Source organism: Acomys russatus, chromosome 19, assembly GCF_903995435.1.
Source record: "Acomys russatus chromosome 19, mAcoRus1.1, whole genome shotgun sequence".
Lineage (NCBI taxonomy): Eukaryota > Metazoa > Chordata > Mammalia > Rodentia > Muridae > Acomys > Acomys russatus.
In genome coordinates, this window is record NC_067155.1 from 15,587,685 (window position 1) to 15,606,786 (window position 19,102).

The 19,102-nt window shown below is 51.2% G+C and overlaps 2 protein-coding genes across 2 annotated transcripts in view; both read right to left on the reverse strand.

Moving 5' to 3' along the window:
* Window positions 1-2,117: 2,117 nt before the first annotated feature.
* Rabac1 (Rab acceptor 1) lies at window positions 2,118-5,418 on the reverse strand. The gene is made up of 5 exons (XM_051162586.1): window positions 5,255-5,418; window positions 4,777-4,989; window positions 4,529-4,626; window positions 2,456-2,557; window positions 2,118-2,378 (listed from the first exon to the last, which is right to left on the reverse strand). Exons 1-5 carry the CDS (start codon window positions 5,308-5,310, stop codon window positions 2,290-2,292), a joined length of 558 nt encoding a protein of 185 aa, XP_051018543.1. The 5' UTR covers window positions 5,311-5,418; the 3' UTR covers window positions 2,118-2,289.
* Window positions 5,419-12,056: 6,638 nt separating this feature from the next.
* The window catches only part of Atp1a3 (ATPase Na+/K+ transporting subunit alpha 3), a 33,707-nt gene continuing 26,661 nt past the window's right edge, over window positions 12,057-19,102 (reverse strand). Inside the window, 7 exon segments of the mRNA XM_051162554.1 lie at window positions 12,057-12,245; window positions 12,592-12,683; window positions 13,283-13,384; window positions 14,154-14,284; window positions 15,128-15,273; window positions 16,273-16,396; window positions 16,490-16,644. Coding sequence (XP_051018511.1) covers window positions 12,217-12,245; window positions 12,592-12,683; window positions 13,283-13,384; window positions 14,154-14,284; window positions 15,128-15,273; window positions 16,273-16,396; window positions 16,490-16,644 — 779 coding nt within the window. The 3' untranslated portion in view covers window positions 12,057-12,216.

Consider the following 19,102-nt stretch of genomic DNA (forward strand, 5'->3'; position numbering starts at 1 on the left):
CACGATAGCCGAGATAACATAGAGAGACCCTGTCTCAAAAAACCAAAAAAGAAGAAGAAGAAGAAGAAGAAGAAGAAGAAGAAGAAGAAGAAGAAGAAGAAGAAGAAGAAGAAGAGAGGCTCTAGCCAGGTATGGCGGCGCACGCCTGTAATCCCAGCATTCTGGGAGGCAGAGGCAGGTGAATCTCTGTGAGTTTGACGCCAGCCTGGTCTGCAAAAGTGAGTTCAAGGTGACTAGAGCTACACAGAGAAACTCTGTCTTCGAAAAACCAGAAAGAGCCGGGCGTGGTGGCGCACGCCTTTAATCCCAGCACTCAGGAGGCAGAGGCAGGTGGGTCTCTGTGAGTTCGAGGCCAGCCTGGTCTACAAAGCGGGTCCAGGACAGCCAAGGCTACACAGAGAAACCCTGTCTCGAAAAACCAGAAAGAGAGAGAGAAAAGAAAAGAAAACAACACCAACCAAAAAACAAAACAACAACAACAAAAAAGGAGAGGCTCTATAGCTCAGCCAGTAGAATGCTCATCTAGGATCCATAAAGACTTGGTTCGATTCCCCAGCATGACAGAAACCAGTCATGGGGGGTGGCACAAGCCAGCCATCTGTCCTAGACTTAGGAGCAAGAGGCAGGAGGATCAGAAGTTCAAAGTCATCCTCGGCTACATAGAATTCAAAGTCAGCCTGGTCTCCCTGCCTCTCTTTGTGTTTTTGTGCATGCAAAAATGTATAGATATGTATAGGTATGTATAAACATAGAGCCCTGGCTGTTCTGGAACTTTCTATATAGACAAAGCTAACCTTGAACTCCCAGAGATTTGCTTGCCTCTGCCTCTTTTTTTTTCTTTTCTTTTTTTCTTTTTTCTTTTTTTTTTTTTTTTGTTGTTTTTTGTTTTTTGAGACAGGGTCTCTCTGTGTAGCCTTGGCTGTCCTGAACTCACTTTGTAGACCAGGCTGGCCTCGAACTCACAGTGATCCACTTGCCTCTGCCTCCCGAGTGCTGGGATTAAAGGCGTGTGACATGCTGCCTGGCATATATGTAAACATGATTAATGGGTGTGGAACACTTCCTTCATATGGAGTCTCTGAGGTCTACTGGGTTTCCATTCTGAATTCATGCATTTTAGTTGTGTGTATGCACATGTGCATACGTACTAGTGTGCATGTGTGAGCATACGTGTGTGTGTGTGTGTGCATGCGTGTGTACATGTGGGTATCCATGGAGGCCAGAAGGGAATGTCAGATCCCCTGGAGCTAGAGTTACAGGCAGTGGTGAGACACCCAGAGTGGGTGCTTGGAAGCAAGACCCTCCGGAAGAGTGGCAGTGCTCTTAGTCACTGAGCCAGCCCTTCAGGCCCTGTGTTTTCCATCTCATACACAGTGCTGCTTTCTTTTCTTTTTAAAAGTCTCATTTACTTATTACATACACTGTTTTGCCTGCATGTACGCTTGTACGCCTGAAAAAGGCACCAGATCTCACTATAGATGGTTGTGAGCCACTATATGGTTGCTGGGAATTGAACTCAGGGCCTCTGGAAGAGCAGCCAGTGCTCGTAACCTCTGAGCCATCTCTCCAGCCCACACAGTGCTTTCTACCGGCTTTGCTCTAGGCATGTAGCAAGCATGCAAGCTGGGCTGATGGCTTGCACGACTGAGGCAGAATTCTAGAGCGATGGTGGGTGCTCAACGGGTCCCTGATGAATACAGCTGAATGGAGGACATAGCCGATCCCTGTTGGAGAGACACAAGGGGCTGAGAGGAATATGTGTGCATCGCAAGGTCTGGGAGACCACACCCCCAGCTCTCCCTCTGCCTAGCTGTGTTCCTCTCAGGGCTCCCAGAAATGACACCATCACCTCAGGGAAGGCCAAGGCTAGTGCAGTTAGGAGCAGTGTCCCAACCCCTCTTGGCACCTCCTTGCTCATGTTATCAGTCTGTACCTCCCTGAAGCCTGGGTCTCTGCCCTCAGGGTCCCGGTACAGACAAACCTGCATGTTCCTTTAACAAGCTAACCTCCGGGCTGGGGCTAGCTTAACTGGGGACATACCTGCCTAGCACTGCGCCACCACCGCCCCGCAAAACCCCCTATTATCTATCTACAAAAGAGAAAATACCAGGAGAATATTTGCCAACAGCAATTGTAACAGCTTTATTTCCAAAGACAAAAGCCTCCTTCCCTGGGCTTGAGGCCTGAGGTGGGGGCTCCGAGCTGAGCGGCAAGGCCAGGCAGGACAGGAACAGCCAGCAACACAGCAGCCATTGGACAGGAGAGGCAGGGCGGGTCCTGAAGGACCCTTCACACAGGCTCCATCTGCAGCTCCTCGCCATCTGCAGGCTCTATCTGGTGGAAGGCAGCGTGGGAACCGATGACCACCAGGGTGGCTCCTGAAGGATGATGGATAGTTCAGGACACGCCCTCTCGTCGGGACCCCAACCTCACCCGACTCAGACCCTGTACTCACCTAGGACCCAGAAGACAGCAGAGCCAGCACCAGCCAGCCAGAAGAAAGGGAAAGAGACGCCGCCAGCCAGGGCGTACTGATGCGCTGGGCTCACCTCCCGGCCTGGGAACACACGGCATCAGGTCCCACCTGACCCTCTCCCAGAGGGAACCAGAGCCACCCTCCACAAGTCTAGTGTCACAAACTCTGGAACCTTCCATGTAATAAAACAGACTCCTCCCATCAGGGCCTTTCATCCCTGGCCATATGGTGCTTCCTCAAAGCATCCTGCCCCCTTAACAACCTTTCTCCACTCCATCTCTGCTCTCTAGCTCCACCTCCCTGAGGAGTCTCTAGGCCACTTCTCCCTCAGTCTAAGGCCTCACATTCCAGTCTGACTACCAGGCGCCTCAGGCTTGTGGCCCCATAGCCAAGTCTGTCTAAGGATTTTTGTCCTCTCTTTTTAACAAATATTTGATTTATTTATTATAATTATTTTATTCTATTTTATTTATTTTTTGGTTTTCCGAGACAGGGTTTCTCTGTGTAGCCGTGGCTGTCCTGAACTCACTCTGTAGACCAGGCTGGCCTCGAACTCACAGAGATCTGCCTGCCTCTGCCTCCCAAGTGCTGGGATTAAAGGTGTGTGCTTTATTTTATTATTTTGAATTATGTGTATGTCCCTGTGTGGGCATATGTGCATGACTGTTCGGGTGCCTAAGAAGGCCAGTGGTTATGAGACACCTGCTAACTTGGGCACTTGGGTGCTGGGAATCAGACCCAGGTCCTTTGCAAGAACAGTATTCAATTTTCAACTGCTGAGCCATCTATCTAGACCCTTATTTTGATTTGAAAAAAGAGCCAGGTGACACATGCCTGTAATCCCAGCACTCAGGAGGCAGAGGCTGGTGCGATCTCTGTGAGTTCAAGGCCAGCCTGGTCTACAGAGAGAGTTCTAGGATAGCCAAGGCTACACAGAGAATCCCTGCCTCAAAGGGGAAAAAAAAAAGATTCTGAAGCTCAGACTTCTTTTGACCTTGCAGGACCCTTCTGCGTCAGCTGCCCTGGGATTACAGGCACGGGCAAACTTCTGGTTTGATGATGTATTCTCTGACGCGCTTTACAAGAATTTGGTTTGTGGGGGCTGGACAGATGACCCAGCAGTTAAGAGCACTTGCTCTTCTTCCAGACAGGCTGCCTTCTGGGTGGTTAACACCAGTAAGGCTAGGGCATGGTGGCACACTCAGGAGGCAGAGGCAGGGGGAAATCTGTGAGTTGGGAGGCCAGGTTAGTCTAACATAGTGAGTTCCTGGCAGGCCAAGGGTACATAATGAGACCCCATCCATCCATCCATCCATCCATCCATCCATCCATCTATCTATCTATTTATATATCAAGACACATTGGGAGATGCTAAGAGTGTGTAGGGAGCCTCTAGGCATTGTGGGGATTGTAGTTTCCAGAGGTGCAGCAGCAGGTGGGCTGCCAGGATGGACGATTTTTATAGAATATCTCCTGCTTGGGCTGTCTACACCTGAAAAGTGTGTACTCAGAGGCCCTCACACGCAGTCCTAGTGAGTGCCACCTGCAGAAGCCAAGTTCTTCAGGCTGCACCGCCAAAGACCTTGTTTTAGGTCTCCTTGGCAACTCTAGGATTTCCCCTCAGTGGGTCTTCCCTGATACCTTTCTTCCTAGTGGTGCCTGCTGTGACAGTCTGGGACCACCGGATTTAGAGAACTCAGCCTTCCCCTATGAGAAGACCCAGGATTACTAGGTCCAGCCCTAGGGTGAAGGCGGAACACGGATCTAGGCCTGTAAAAGGTCGCCACCTGGTGTCCAGTGTGGGTATCTGCAGCTGATGCTTTCCGCCGGGATTTGGGAGGGATTTACTAGGGAGAGAGGGGTGCTAGAGGTTCGGGGTCTCCCTGGGTTAGGGAAGCTGAGACTGCAAGGGTGCACCTGGTAGGTCTGAGCCCTTAAGGAGCAGATTAAGTGAATCTAGTGTACATCTCTGGGGGCGGGGGGAACGGAACCGATTTGAGTCCCAAATATCCAGAGAGGCCTGGGAGCCATTTGGGCAGGGGATTTCCTCACCAAAGAGTACAAGCTTAGACTGCAACGTGCGCAGGTAGAGGATGTAACAGGCGCCAAAGAAGACAGCCAGAGCCACCAGCAGCATGGGGGATGTCACCCTAGAAGAGTGTAGGAGGCAGGAGTTAGGCATCCAACGCTGCATCAGCCAGACCCCCTGCCTTGGACATGGTCAGGTGGGCGCAGGGGTGCAAGACCAAGCTGGTGACAAAGGAGCTAACCCGTCGGGGCGGGGCCGCGGAGGCACTCACACGCAGTACAGGATGAGGCCCAGAAACACGAACACGTAGTTGCTTTGGTAATACTCCACGTTGCGTACCAGGCGCTGACAAAGCTCGCCCAGGTTGCGGGGTCGCGAGAACCGTTGCTGGTCCACGAAGGTGCCCCAGGGCCGGATGGTCGCGCGGCGCCGCTCCAGCCACTCTCGGCCTGCGCCGGAGGGAATGAGCTTGGGCAGCAGGGTCCTAAAGGGTGGGGCAGATAGATCAGCTGCGGGCAGGAATGGGAGCCCGGACCCCAGATTTCAGCACACAGGGTCCCCAGAATGACCTTGAACTCCTAGGGGGAAAGGTCCTGGGAGACAGAGCTAACACTCCTGAGTCGTCGCCCCCACCCCCCCCCCCCAGGTGGTGAGAGGCTGAGGAGGTGTCTCTGAAAAGGAAAGGTCTAAGCCTGGGGTCCGGGACTCCTGCATCTCGGGTCTGGGGGGGTAACACCCTGCTTGCTCACGTGGCGCTCAGCCCTTCCACCTCGGCATCCTTCTGCTGGTCCTTCTGGACCGCCATGTCTGCGCTGTTGTAGGTAGAACCGCTGTAAATAGCCCCGAAGCCAGCAGCACCTAGCCTTCCGGACCAGAGCCTGGCCTCTCTCTGGGCGTGGCCGCTCGGAGCCCTAGAGGGCGGTAGTTGCGCCTCTAAGCATGGTGGGAGTTGTAGTCGTCGCGCCGTCCAGAAGCTCGCAAGACACTCTGGGAAATGCGAGCTAAGAGCGCGTCGGGAGCCTCCAGGCATTGTGGGAATTGTAGTTTCAGGAGGTGGAGTGCGGCAGGTGGGCTGTCAGGATGGAATAGCAGAAGTAGGCGTTCTGCATCCTTCCGTGGACCATGCGGAGAGAGCTTAATAAAACATTGGCGGTAAACTCAGATATTCTGATTCTGAGTGGGCGAGTCTGGGATGGAGTTCATTTATTTTTTCTTCCCTAAAAGAAAAAAAAAATTGGGGGGGGGGCGGGGAGTAGTGGAGCTGGAGAGATGGCTTACTTGCGTCTCTTTCAAAGGACCATAGTTTGGTTCCAACCACCCGCATCTGGTGTTTCGCAACTACCTGTAAATCCAGCTCTAGCCGATCAGACATACCCATGTGCACATACCCCACACTCAGATACACATAATTTTAAAATAAATGTTTTTATTTAAAAATTGTTCACTTTAAGCCAGGCGTGGTGGTGCACGTCTTTAATCCCAACACTCGGGAGGCAAAGGCTGGTGGATCGCTGTGAGTTCAAGGCCAGCCTGGTCTACAGAGTGAGTCCAGGACAGCCAAGGAGACACAGTGAAATCCTGTCTCGAAAAATAAAAACAGAAACGTTTTTTTCCTTTTTTTTTACTTTTATATGTGTATGCGCCACATGCGTGTCAGTGCAGAGGAGGCCCACAATAGGGTATTAGGTCCCCCTGGAACTGGAGTTACAGGCAGTTACGAGTTGTCCAAACAATGGGTGCTAGAAACAGAACACCTCAGTGTAAAGATTGCAGTGTGGGCCACTCAGCAGGAAATTTTGTTTGGGTTTCCCACTTAGGGTCCAGCATTGCTTTAGAAGGTCAGTGGAAGACTGTGAATACACAGTTAGCCCAAAGACTGAGGGACAGGCAGCACAAGGCCACAATACTGGACGTGCAAAGGCAGAGAATCTCGGGAACCAGTTTGGCAGCAAAGGTCAGCTGGGTTTGTTGTTATGGGAACCAGTTAGTTTCTTTCTTTCTTTTCTTTTCTTCTTCTTCTGTTTTGTTTGTTTGTTTTTCTTTTTGTCTTCTTTTTTTTAAGGTGTCATTTGTTTTAGAAATATTTATTTATTTATTTATTTATTATGTATACAGTGCTCTGGCTGCATGTACACCTGCAGACCAGAAGAGGGCGTCATATCGCATTATAGATGGTTGTGAGCCACCATGTGGTTGCTGAGAATTGAACTCAGGACCTCTGGAAGAGCAGTCAGTGCCCTTAACCTCTGAGGTATCTCTCCAGCCCATTTCTTCTTCTTCTTCTTCTTCTTCTTCTTCTTCTTCTTCTTCTTCTTCTTCTTCTTCTTCTTCTTCTTCTTCGTCTCTTCTTCTTCTTCTTCTTCTTCTTCTTCTTCTTCTTCTTCTTCTTCTTCTTCTTCTTCTTCTTCTTCTTTTCCAAGACAGGGTTTTTCTGTGTAGCCTTGGCTGTCCTAGACTCACTTTGTAGACCAGGGTGTCCTCGAACTCAGAGGTCCATCTGCCTCTGCCTTCTGAGTGCTGGGATTAAAGGCATGCGCCACCCCAGGTGGCTCGTCCTGCCTCTTGAATTCCAGGAGCAAGTGGCACCAGGAAGCCAGGAAGATACTAGCAGAAACCTAAGACCTGGTTCATAATGCCTGTGGCATGACTTCCAGGAGACCCCTCCCCTCTCTGTGCTGTGCCGTGCCCATCCAACCCCTCCTAGGATCACTTTGTCCTGAGACCAGCAGAGGTCATGATACGGAAGGCTCCAAGTATAACCTTGAACTCCTAAACCTCCTGCTTCTACCCCGACCCGCTAAGTGCTGGGACCACAGGTGTGACCCACTAGAAAATGGCCAGCTTTATTTTTTATTTTTGCCTCGACCTCACTCTGCAGCTGAGGATAGCGTATTACCTTAAACTTCAGATCTTTTTTGTCTCCAGGTCAAGAATTCTGTAGGATCAGAAGAACTTTATGACAGGCAGATCTGGGTCCTGGGGTCCTCCTCAAACTAAGGCACCAACCAAGGAGAATATAGGCAGTAAGCTTCGAACCCCTACCAGGACCTAGCCGACGAACATGATACTCTCCACCGTTGAGTGGAGAGTGAGATCTGACTCTCACACGAACTCTGGTGCCCCTTTTCTGACCATGTCCCCCGGATGGGGAGACCTGGTGGCACTCAGAGGAAGGATAGCAAGTTACCAAGAAGAGACTTGATATTCTGAGAGCATATATAGGGGGAGGAGGTCTCCCTCAGGCACAGACATAGGGGAGGGGAGAAGGGGAGAAATGGGAGGGAGGGAAGAATGGGAGGAAACAGGGGAAGGGCTAACAATCGAGATGTAATATGAATAAATTAAAAAAAAAAAGAATTCTGTAGGATCGTAGATATGGCCAGGCATTGCTAGCCCATGCCTTTAATCCCAGTATTCAGGAGGCAGAGGCAGGTGGATCTCTGCAAGTTCAAGGCCAGTTTGGTTTACAAAGAGAGTTCCAGAACAGCCAGGGCTACGCAGAGAAGCCTTGTCTTAAAAACAAAAACGAACCAAACAACAACAACAAAAACAATCACACAGATGTGTATGGCACCTGATTTATGCTGGTGCTGGGTCAAACCCAGAGCTTTGGTAGGTAAGTTTTAGTCTAACAGCACAGCCACACCACAGACATGTGGTTGGTTTAAAAGCTTAATGTTAGCCAGGTGTGGCGGCTCACGCCTTTAATCCCAGCACCCGGAGGCAGAAGCAGGTGGATCTCTGTGAGTTTGAGGCCAGCTCGATCTATAAAGCAAGTCCAGGATTGCCAAGGCTACACAGAGAAACCCTGTCTCTCGAAAAAACAAAAAATAGGGCTGGAGAGACGGCTCAGAGGTTAAGAGCACTGTTTGTTCTTCCAAAGGTCCGGAGTTCAATTCCCAGCAACCATATGGTGGCTCACAACCATCTATAATGAGATCTGGTGCCCTCTTCTGGCCTGCAGGTGTACATGCAGGCAGAATGCTGTGTACATAATAAATAAATCTTAAAGAAAAAAGAAAAAAACAAAAATAAATAAATAAAAATATAAATAAACAAACGCTTTATGTTACTTAGAATTGTTATGAGAGAGAGAGAGAGAGAGAGAGAGAGAGAGAGGGAGAGAATGTGTGTGTGTGTGTCAGAGGACAGTTTTCTGGAACTGGTTCTCTCTCTCCTCTGTGAGACCCTCACACAGACATTTTGGTTTGTTAGGTTCCTATTATGTAGCCCTTAGCTGGTCTCAATCTCAGATCTTCCAGCTCTCACCACTGGAAAACAGATTAAAGGCGTTTGCCGCCCCATACACCATCAACCTGGCTGTCACGTGTTGGCTTGTGCACACACTCACTCATAGAGGCCCACAGCATCCTTGCCACCTTAGATTCCTGCGCTGGGAGGCTAACAGGCCTGGTGCCCTCCCTTAATGTCATGCTTGGTGGCTCAACTTCTGGGAAGACTTTAAACTGCTCAATCAGAATGGCTAAAATGAAAAGGATCTCTACTGCCACCTAGTGGCGGTGATGTGAAATAGATGGGGATTTTCCTACACTGTTGGATACAATATGCCCGATCCACGCTATGGAGATGGGTTCTGGGTTTCCACTAAAGTTAAACAGCCTAAGAAGTACAAGTGGTGGTACATGCCCTAACTAGGAGATTCTAGGCAGGGGCCCTACTACTGAGCCACACACCCAGCCCCTCACTGGGGGATTCTAGGCAGCAGCTCTACCACTGAGCCACGCCCCTAGCCCCTCACTGGGGGATTCTAGGCAGGGGCTCTACCACTGAGCCATGCCCCTAGCCCCTCACTGGGGGATTCTAGGCAGGGGCTCTACCACTGAGCCACGCCCCCAGCCCCTCACCGGGGGATGCTCTACCTATGAGCCATGTGAAATCTCATAGCATATCCTTTTGTGTTCTGTGTGCATCATCACTGCTCTGTCCATGGTGTGACTCTAACACTGGTACTTTAATAGATTCCTGTGTTGATCTACATGTGAATCGTGCCCATGCTGAGGCTATTAGTACTCGGAAGGAACCATCAGTTATCTTTTTATGATTTACTCATTTTGATGTTTGTTTGAGGCGGTGTGGTCATATGTAACTCAGATTGGCCACAAGATCATGGCATTCTCTTATCTCAGCTTATTTATTTATTTATTTTTGGTTTTTCGAGACAAGGTTTCTCTGTGTAGCCTTGGCTGTCCTAGACTCACTGTGTAGACCAGGCTGTCCTCAAACTCACAGCAATCCACCTGCCTCTGCCTCCCGAGTGCTGGGAGTAAAGGCGTGCGCCACCACGCCCAGCTTATTTATTTATTTATTTTGGTTTTTTGAGACAAGGTTTCTCTGTGTACCCTTGGGTGTCCTGGAACTTGCTTTGTAGACCAAGCTGACCTCGAACTTACAGATATCTGCCTGCCTCTGCGTCCCAAGTGCTGCAATTAAAGGTGTGTGCCACCACTGCCCAGCATGGTTTTTAGCAATAGGGTCTTCCTGTAGATCAGGCTGGCCTTGTAATTACAGTGATCGTTATGCCTCTGTTTCCCAGGTGTTATGTTTATAGGCACGAGGGCCTGGGGCATGGCTCAGTGGTAGATCACTTGCTTTATCATGTGCAAGATCCTGAGTTTCAACCTCAATAAGGCAAAAAAAAAAACCAAAAACAAAAACCAAGCAAACAAACAAAAAAGAAAACAGAAGCAGATGAGTTAGCACTACAGATTCACACCAGCAATTGTCATGGAAGAGGAGCCAGCAAGTGTAGGCAGGGGAAAGTTTTCTAGGTGGACGGAAAAGTTCTGTACCTTTGCCTGTGTGATGCTTATACAAATACTCTTTTGTTTTGTGTTGTTTTGTTTTGATTTTCTCGAGACAGAGTTTCTCTCTGTAGCCTTGGCTGTCCTGGATTTACTTTGTAGACCAGGCTGGCCTCGAACTCACAGTGATCCACCTGCCTCGGCCTCCCGAGCACACCGGCCTCAAATACTTTATTTCGGTATTGAACTAGAGGTTGTGTTTGTTTCTCTGTTTACCTATAAATTTATCTACACTGTGGACAGAACCCTGCGCTTTTCACATTAGGCGAGTGCTCTACCGCCAACCCCAATCGCAAATGTATTGTGTGTGTGCATGTGGGACCTGTGTCTGTTTTGTGTGTGTACATACATGTGTGGGTATATGTGCACGTATGTTCATATTGTATGTGGAGAACATAAATTGATGTTGGGTGTTTCCCTCAGTTGTCAGACATTTTTTTTTTTTTTTTTTTTTATTGTTGTTGTTGTTTTTTGTTCTTTGAGACAGGGCTTCTCTGTGTAGCCTTAGCTGTCCTGGACTCACTTTGTAGACCAGGCTGGCCTCGAACTCACAGAAATCCGCCTGCCTCTGCCTCCTGAGTGCTGGGATTAAAGGCGTGCACCACTATGCCCAGCTCAACATTTTGTTTTTTTGAGATAAGGTGTCTTACTGAACTTGGAATGCACGATCTGTGCCCCAGGGGTCCCCTCCCAGCCTCTCCAGTGCTGTGACTTCAGTGCACACTGCCACACACGTAGCCTAAAACCTGCTATGAACATCAGGCTGCGAGGTTCACCAGTCTCTGCTAGAATTAAAGGAGTGGGGCGCCATGCCGGCTTATTTCTAATTTCATTTTATGTGTATGCATATTTTGGTTGCGTGTACGCCTGCGTGCCACTTGCATGCCTGGTGCCAGCAGAGGCCCTAAGATTTCATTAGATCTCCTAGCACTGGAGTTGCAGATGGTCGTGAGACACCATGCGGGTGCTGGGAATCGAACCTGGGGTCTTGGCGCGAGAGTAGCCAGTGTCCTTAAGTTTTCTTGTTCTTCTTGTGCACTTCACAGTGTGAAAGTGTGAAAGTTGACCTCAGTGAAAGCAGAACACCATGGTGATGCAGAGCTTGGCTGGCCTCAGTCCAAAGCCCAGATTTATCACCTTCTGTGTCACTCTGCTAGCTACTTCCTGCCCCTGTGCCTCACACCGATGGATGGTGTTTAGGAGCTCTTCACCCAGTTCTTGTCGCCACCACAAGGCCATGGCCTCCCTCACTGCCCCTTTGAAACCAGTCAGTTCCCAGCGTGTCCACCACTCCCGGTCCACAATCCCACTGCGTTGAGAATTCTGACTCCCCAGAGTCCCAAAATCCGTGATTCTATACCTTCCGAGATGTTGTGGCACCCCAACCAGCAAAACTAAGCTCAACTGAGTCACCCAACACTGTGCACTCAGCGGAGGGCACCCTGCCTGCCCACAACCCTGCCTGGCAAGCACAACGCGCACAAGTCTTCTCTCTCCCCACTGATATATTTGATAATTGTTCAGAATTAGAACCGGAGACGGCATCAGCCAGGGGACGGGGCCCAAGGGGAGTAAAAAAGAGCCCAGGAAGGGAATGAGGGGCAGAGTCGCAGGGGAGAGAGTGGGGAGAGACACAGAAAAGGGAGGGGGGAGGCAGGGGCCGGGGGGGGGGGGGGCGGGGAGAAGCCAGCCAGAGGGAGAAGAGAGGAAAAGGTGGGAGGTGACCAAGGTGTAGAAGATGAGGCTGGGCCACAAGGAGAGAGGGGGAGGGGGCCATGGGGAGAGAAGGCCCCTCCCTCCAGAGTACAAAATGGGGGTGGGGGGACCGGAGAGGGCTGTCCTGGGCTGGGAGCAGGGAAGACAACAGGGCGCGCCATGGTAGGTTGGGCTCAATAGTATGTCTCTTTCTCCACCCAACCTGGAACGATAAAGAAGAGAGACAAGATGTTGAAACAGCAGAGCCACCCAAGCAAGAGACAGGGACACAGAAAACGAGGTGCAGTGTCAGGCCCGTCACACCAGCCCCGAGGAACCCCGTAAGAGGGACGCGAGTTCAAGAGCAGCCAGAGGTACACACAGTGAACCTGTCCCAAGACACACAGTCATGCTTGGAAAGAGAGAAAGGAGAGGAGAGGCCAAACAGGAAGAGGAAAAAATAAATAAATAAAAGGAAAGGGACACATTCCGAGAGGGATTGGTAGAAGGAGCTCCAGCCGCCCCCCCCTCCCCCCAGCCTTCTATGCCCCTGGCCACACAGCTCTCACCCCCGGGGTTCCTGCGCAGGATGAGTTTGCGAATCTCATCATAGACAAAGATGAGGAAACTGTAGGGGAAGGCACAGAACCACCAGCTGGGCCTGCAGAGAGGAAAGGAGAGACGGGGGACGTGAGGGACGGATACCTTGTGTGTGTGTGTGTGTGTGTGTGTGTGTGTGTGCGCGCGCGCGCGCCCATGCATGCATGTGTAAGTGTGTACTTTTCTGTGTGCATGTGTGGGTGTGTGCCTGTGTATGTGCATGTGTGTGCATGTGTACGTTTGTGTGTGCGCGTGCATGCATGTGTATGTGTGTACTTTTGTGTGTGCATGCATGGGTGTGTGTGCGTGCACGCGTGTGCGTGTATTTTTGTGCGTGCCTGCGTGGGTGTGCGTGTGCCTGCATATGTGTGCGGTGTGTGCATGTGTGTGCTTGTGTGTGTGTGTGTGTGTTGGGGGGGGAGGCACCAGATGGCTCTTAGTATCTTTGATGCCACAGAGGAATATGCTGGATCTGGAACAGGGCCTGTGGTCTGCAGAGTGGCCCTCTGTGAGGATGGTGGGGAGACTTGGTGGCAAGAGCAGATGGAGTAGGGACATCCAGGGAAACACCGTGGCTAGGGGGCTAAAGGTGTAAGGCCGAGGCCGAGGTTGCAGAGGGTGTGGGCGTGTGGAGCTCCTGGGTAGCCTGGGCACACTCACTTGAGAGGGTACATACGAAGGGCCACGTCCATGCCTGGGCAGTAAGACAGGAAAGCAGCGAGGGCCGTCTCCTCAAACAAGCCGAAGATCAAGATCTTATTCCTGGAGGCACAGGCAGGCGAGGCGAGGCTAAGCCTGGAGCAGCCCCCACACCAGCCTCCCCCGTCCCACAGAGACAGAGGCAGACAGACACACCCAGATGGAGGAAGTCACAGGGGAAAGGAGCAGAGGCGGAGAAGGAAACGGGGCTGGGGAGAGCGGAGAGATGCCGAGATGACTAGGGATGTAAGGATGCAGGGCCTGGTGGCACAGGCATGTAATCCCAGCGCTTGAGAGCTGAGGCAGGAGAATTGCCATGAGCTTGACATTAGCTTGGGCTAAATACCAAGACACTGTCTGTCTCAAGTAGGAATAGTGGAAAGAGAGAAAGAAGAGAAAGAGAAGGAGGGCCGGGTGGTGGTGGCGCACGCAGTTAATCCCAGCACTCGGGAGGCTGAGGCAGGCGGATCTCTGTGAGTTCGAGGACAGCCTGGTCTACAAAGCCAGTCCAGGACAGCCAGGGCTACACAGAGAAACCCTGTCTCGAAAAACAAAACAAAACAACAACAACAAAAAAAAAAAAAAAAAAAAAGAAAAAAGAAAAGAAAAGAAAGAAAGAAAGAAAAGAGAAAGAGAGGCAGGGACAGGTTCTGGAAGCAATGGTAAAAAGGAAAATTTGCAGATCCAGAGCACCCCCCGCCTTCACCCACATGGAGAGATGAGCTTGGGACCCTCAAGAAGAGATTGACACAGAGACAAAACAATGAAAGTGAAAGAGAGGAGGAGGAGAGATACAGGCCAGCCCCGGAGGAGTGCAGCTGCTGGTTCTCACTTCATGCCCTGCTGGAAGACGGAGTTCCTCCTGGTCTTGCAGATGATCAGATCGGCCCACTGGACCACCACAATGCTCACGAAGAAGGCCGTGTGGCACGTGAACTCCACCACCTTCCTCTGTTCGTATGTCTGCAGAAGCGACAGGAGGAGGTGGGCGGTGGCTTCCCGGGCCCACGGCCCCAGACTCCTTCACCACCGTGCCCCCACCCTTGTGCTGGGTTCCCAGGGCCTCAGATAGGCCCTCCGGGGGCGGAGTGGGGTTCCCAGGGCCTCAAGGATGCTCTCCTTGGATTTGTAGCCTCTTGGGACCACGGAAAGAGGCAGGTGCTTCAAGAAAAACTGAGAATTAGAGAGCGGCTCGGGTGGTGGTGGCGCACGCCTTTAATCCCAGCACTCGGGAGGCAGAGGCAGGTGGATCGCTGTGAGTTCGAGGCCAGCCTGGTCTACAAAGCGAGTCCAGGACGGCCAAGGCTACACAGAGAAACCCTGTCTTAAAACAAACAAACAAACAAAAAACCCAAAACAATACCCCTACAAAGAATTAGAGAGAGCCGGGCATGGTGGCGCAGGCCTTTAATCCCAGCACTCGGGAGGCAGAGGCAGGTGGATCGCTGTGAGTTCGAGGCCAGCCTGGTCTACAAAGTGAGTCTAGGATAGCCAAGGCTACACAGAGAAACCCTGCCTTGAAAAACAAAACAAAAAAAGAATTAGAGAGCCTTAATCCTTTCCCAGGAACCGCAGACCCTTTGGGTCTCTAAAAAGGATAGACCGCGGTAGATTTTGAAAGGATGAACAGATTTGAAAGAAGGGCCTGAGCTGGGCGTCGTAGGAGTTCTGGGTGGCCTCTCGTTCAGGGAGAGCGGTTGGACATGGCCCTGAGGACAGAAAGACTAGCCTGGGACTTGGGGGATGGGGGGGGGGTGCGGGTTGATGTTGGTCTGGTCCTGAGGCTCAATGCCCTGCCGCACTCACCCACTGCTGCCCATAACTGTCTTCCAGGTCATTGACAGTGCGGTCGTCCCAGTTCAGCCGGATGCCCACCAGGTTACTGGGCAAGAAACCATTTTCTGCCAGGATGACAAAGTAGGAGAAGAAACCACCAAGTGCCTGGATCATCCCTGGGGAAGGAGGGAACCGAGGGGACAGTGAGGCAAGGGGGCTGGGAGCGTGCTCAGTGCTCCCCCCAATGCCTGTTGAGACCATCACAGCAGCCTGTGAGCTACTCAGTCATCTTGCCTAAGCCACCCTGGTGGTAGGGTCCTGAGACGGCCACCTGGTCGCCTTGGGGAGGGGGAGCTATCTAGATGGATGACCCCCCCCAGGCCCACTGTTACCCAACTCCGGCTGCCCAAACACTATAAAGATCCTGGAGGAGCCAGGCTTGGTAGCACAGGCCTGTGATCCCAGCGAGTCAAGAGGCTGCAACAGAGGCCGGTGAGGTGGCGCACACCTGTAGTCTCAGCACTCGGGAGGCAGAGGCAGGCAGACCGCTGTGAGTTCCGGGGCCAGCCTGGTCTACAAAGTGAGTCCAGGGCAGCCAAGGCTACACAGAGAAACTCTGTCTTGAAAAAAAAAAAAAAAAAAAAAGCAAAAACCAAAACCAAAAAACCCAAAATGAACAAACAAACAAACAAACAAAAAACATGCCGGGCTGGGTTACACATTAAATTAAAGGTCACGCTGGCCAATTTAGTGAGACCCTGTGACCATGGCAGAGAGCTTGCCTAGAATGCAACGGAGGCCTACATTTAATCCGCAGTAATGAACTGGGTGTGGTAGCACATGCCTGTAATCCCAGCACTTGGGAGGTGAAGGCAGGAGGATTAGATGTTTAGGGCTATTCTTGACTATATTGTGAGTTGGAAGCCAGCCTGGGCTGTTTGAAACATTAAAAACAAAACAAAACAAAACAAGAAAACACCTAAGAGGAGGCAAGACTTGGGTTGCTTCAGCCCCATGGGCTTTGCTTTCCTGTACCCACTCTCTAAGGCCCAGAAGGCTCCCCTGGAAGTGGAGGAAGGGGCCTATGGTTTGAGCCCTCCGACCAGGTACGCTTCCACTCTGCCTTGGCTTCCACTCTGCCCCGGCCCTTCGTTCCAGGCCCCAGCAGTGCTCACCAATCTGCCCGTAGGCCATGCTGATGAGTCTTTCGTTGACTAGCTTGTCTGTGCGTGGGTTCCTGGGCTGTCTCTTCATGATGTCGCTCTCGGCAGCCTCGTAGGCCAAGGAGATGGCAGGGACCTGGATGGGAGAGAGACCAGCTGTGTGAGTGGAGAGAGAGAGAGAGGAGAGGGAGGGTGTCCCTCCCCAGCCCTAGGAGGAAGCCTGGCTTACCATGTCAGTGCCCAAGTCGATGCAGAGGATGGTGATGGTACCAAGCGGCAGTGGGATGTTAGCCATGATGAAGAGCAGGAAGGGTGTGATCTCAGGGATATTGCTGGTCAGAGTGTAGGCGATAGATTTCTTCAGGTTGTCAAAGATCAGGCGGCCTGGACAGGGAGGAGCAGGCTTAGAACTTGGGGTCTACCTGAACTTGTGTGTGTGTGTGTGTCGGGGGTGGGGGGTAACAGAGATTGATCCTAGGCTTCCTGAATGTCAGACAAGGATCTACCACTAAGTCCCACCTCCAGCCCCTCACTGGGGGATTCTAGGCCAGGGCCTCTACCACTGAGCCACACCCCCAGCCCTCACTGAGGGATTCCAGGCAGGGGCTCTACCACTGAGCCACGCCCCCAGCCCCTCACTGGGGGATTCTAGGCAGGGGCTCTACCACTGAGCCACACCCCAGCCCCTCACTGGGGGATTCTAGGCCGGGGCTCTACCACTGAGCCACATCCCCAGCCCCTCACTGGGGGATTCTTGGCAGGGGCTCTGCCACTGAGCCACGCCTCCAGCCCCTCACTGGGGGATTCTAGGCAGGGCCTCTACCACTGAGCCACACCCCCAGCCCTCACTGAGGGATTCCAGGCAGGGGCTCTACCACTGAGCCACACCCCCAGCCCCTCACTGGGGGATTCTTGGCAGGGGCTCTGCCACTGAGCCACGCCTCCAGCCCCTCACTGGGGGATTCTAGGCAGGGGCTCTACCACTGAGCCACACCCCAGCCCCTCACTGGGGGATTCTAGGCCGGGGCTCTACCACTGAGCCACGCCCCCAGCCCCTCACTGGGGGATTCTAGGCAGGGGCTCTGCCACTGAGCCACGCCTCCAGCCCCTCACTGGGGGATTCTAGGCAGGGGCTCTACCACTGAGCCACACCCCAGCCCCTCACTGGGGGATTCTAGGCAGGAGCTCTAGCACTGAGCCACGCCCCCAGCCCCTCACTGGAGGATTCTAGGCAGGGGCTCTAGCACTGAGCCACATCCCCAGCCACTTACCTATTCTACCTAGGGCTCTATCCATGAGAACTCTTATCCACATCTCCAGAACTCTGCATGCTACGTAATGCACCCTCACTCACTCACATTTGCATATATACCTCTGATCACAGCAGCCTTTGGGGAGCCTGTTTGGTAGCTTCTATCAAGGTTAAACCTCCTTCACCCCCATCAACCCAGTCACTCTACTTCTGGGTTAATGTCCTATGCCTGCCAGAAGCCAAGGTGACAAAGGTTTTACCACAGCATTGTTCATCATAGCCTCAAGGCAGAGTCAAGCTGAAGGTCTGCGGCAGGTGAGCAGTGGCTACACTGTGGTGCATCACAGGAGGGAAAAGGGAAGGGCCCAGAACCCACGAACCCACAGGCGAATCTGAGGTAATTACACTTGAGTGATAAGAGTCAGACCCAGGCCTGGGACTGTAGCTCCGTTGGTAGAGTGCTTGCCTAGCATGCATGAGGCCGTGGTTCAAACCCCAGCACCACGGAACACACAAACAAACAAAAAAAGTGGGTGTGGATGCTGGGCCTGGTGGCCTGGGCCTTTAATCCCACAATAAGATTATGGGATTATGGGCTACATAATAAGACCAGTCTCAAATTAAAAACAACAACAACAATCAAGAAAAAAAAAAATATTCAGATACAAAATTTGTCATACTGCATGACCCCCCTTAGGCGACAACAAATCAAGATGTCACCATCTTTGTCTGACCATCTGATCAGGCCAGAAAGGGATTTTATTTTATTTTTTTTTCTTTTTCTTTCTTTTTTTCTTTTCAGAAAGGGATTTTAATGGGGTGTCTGTCTCTGTCCGTCTGTTTCTTGTTTCTATAGTGTTGTGAGGCAAACTCAGGACCTTGCTCTATAATGTTACTCTATCTAGTAGAATCTGGAGAGTGGATGGGTGTCCATATATGAAAAACCTATCATGTTAACCCAAGATACACGTGCTAGATCGCAAAAACACAGTCAGTACAGTGCACATAAGGTCAAAACCTAAGGGTTAGCATGGAGTCCCACCCCTACCTACTGTGTTCCATATGTATCAAGCTAAAGGGGAAAAAAAAATCACTAAAAAATAATTTAACCCAATTTAATCTATTTACTTTTATAACCCGTAAGGAAAAAAAAAAAAAAAAAAAAGTCAGGTGTGGTAGCACCTGTTTGTAATCTAAGCATTTAGAAACCAGAGACAAGAGGACCAGAAGTTCGAGGTCATCTTCAGCTACATAGTAAGGTCAAGGCCAGCCTGGGCTATATGATATACTATCTAAAAAAAAAAAAAAAAAAAAAAAAAAAAAAGCCGGGCGTGGTGGCGCACGCCTTTCATTCCAGCACTCGGGAGGCAGAGGCAGGCAGATCGCTGTGAGTTCGAGGCCAGCCTGGTCTACAAAGTGAGTTCAGGGTGGCCAAGGCTACACAGAGAGACCCTGTCTCGAAAAAACCAAAAAAAAAAAACAAACCAAAAAAAAAATAAAAAAATAAAAAAAAGGCAATAGACTAAAATAGGCATTTCTCAGAAGAGAAGATACAAATGGGCCAGGCATAGTCGTACAAGCCTGTAATTC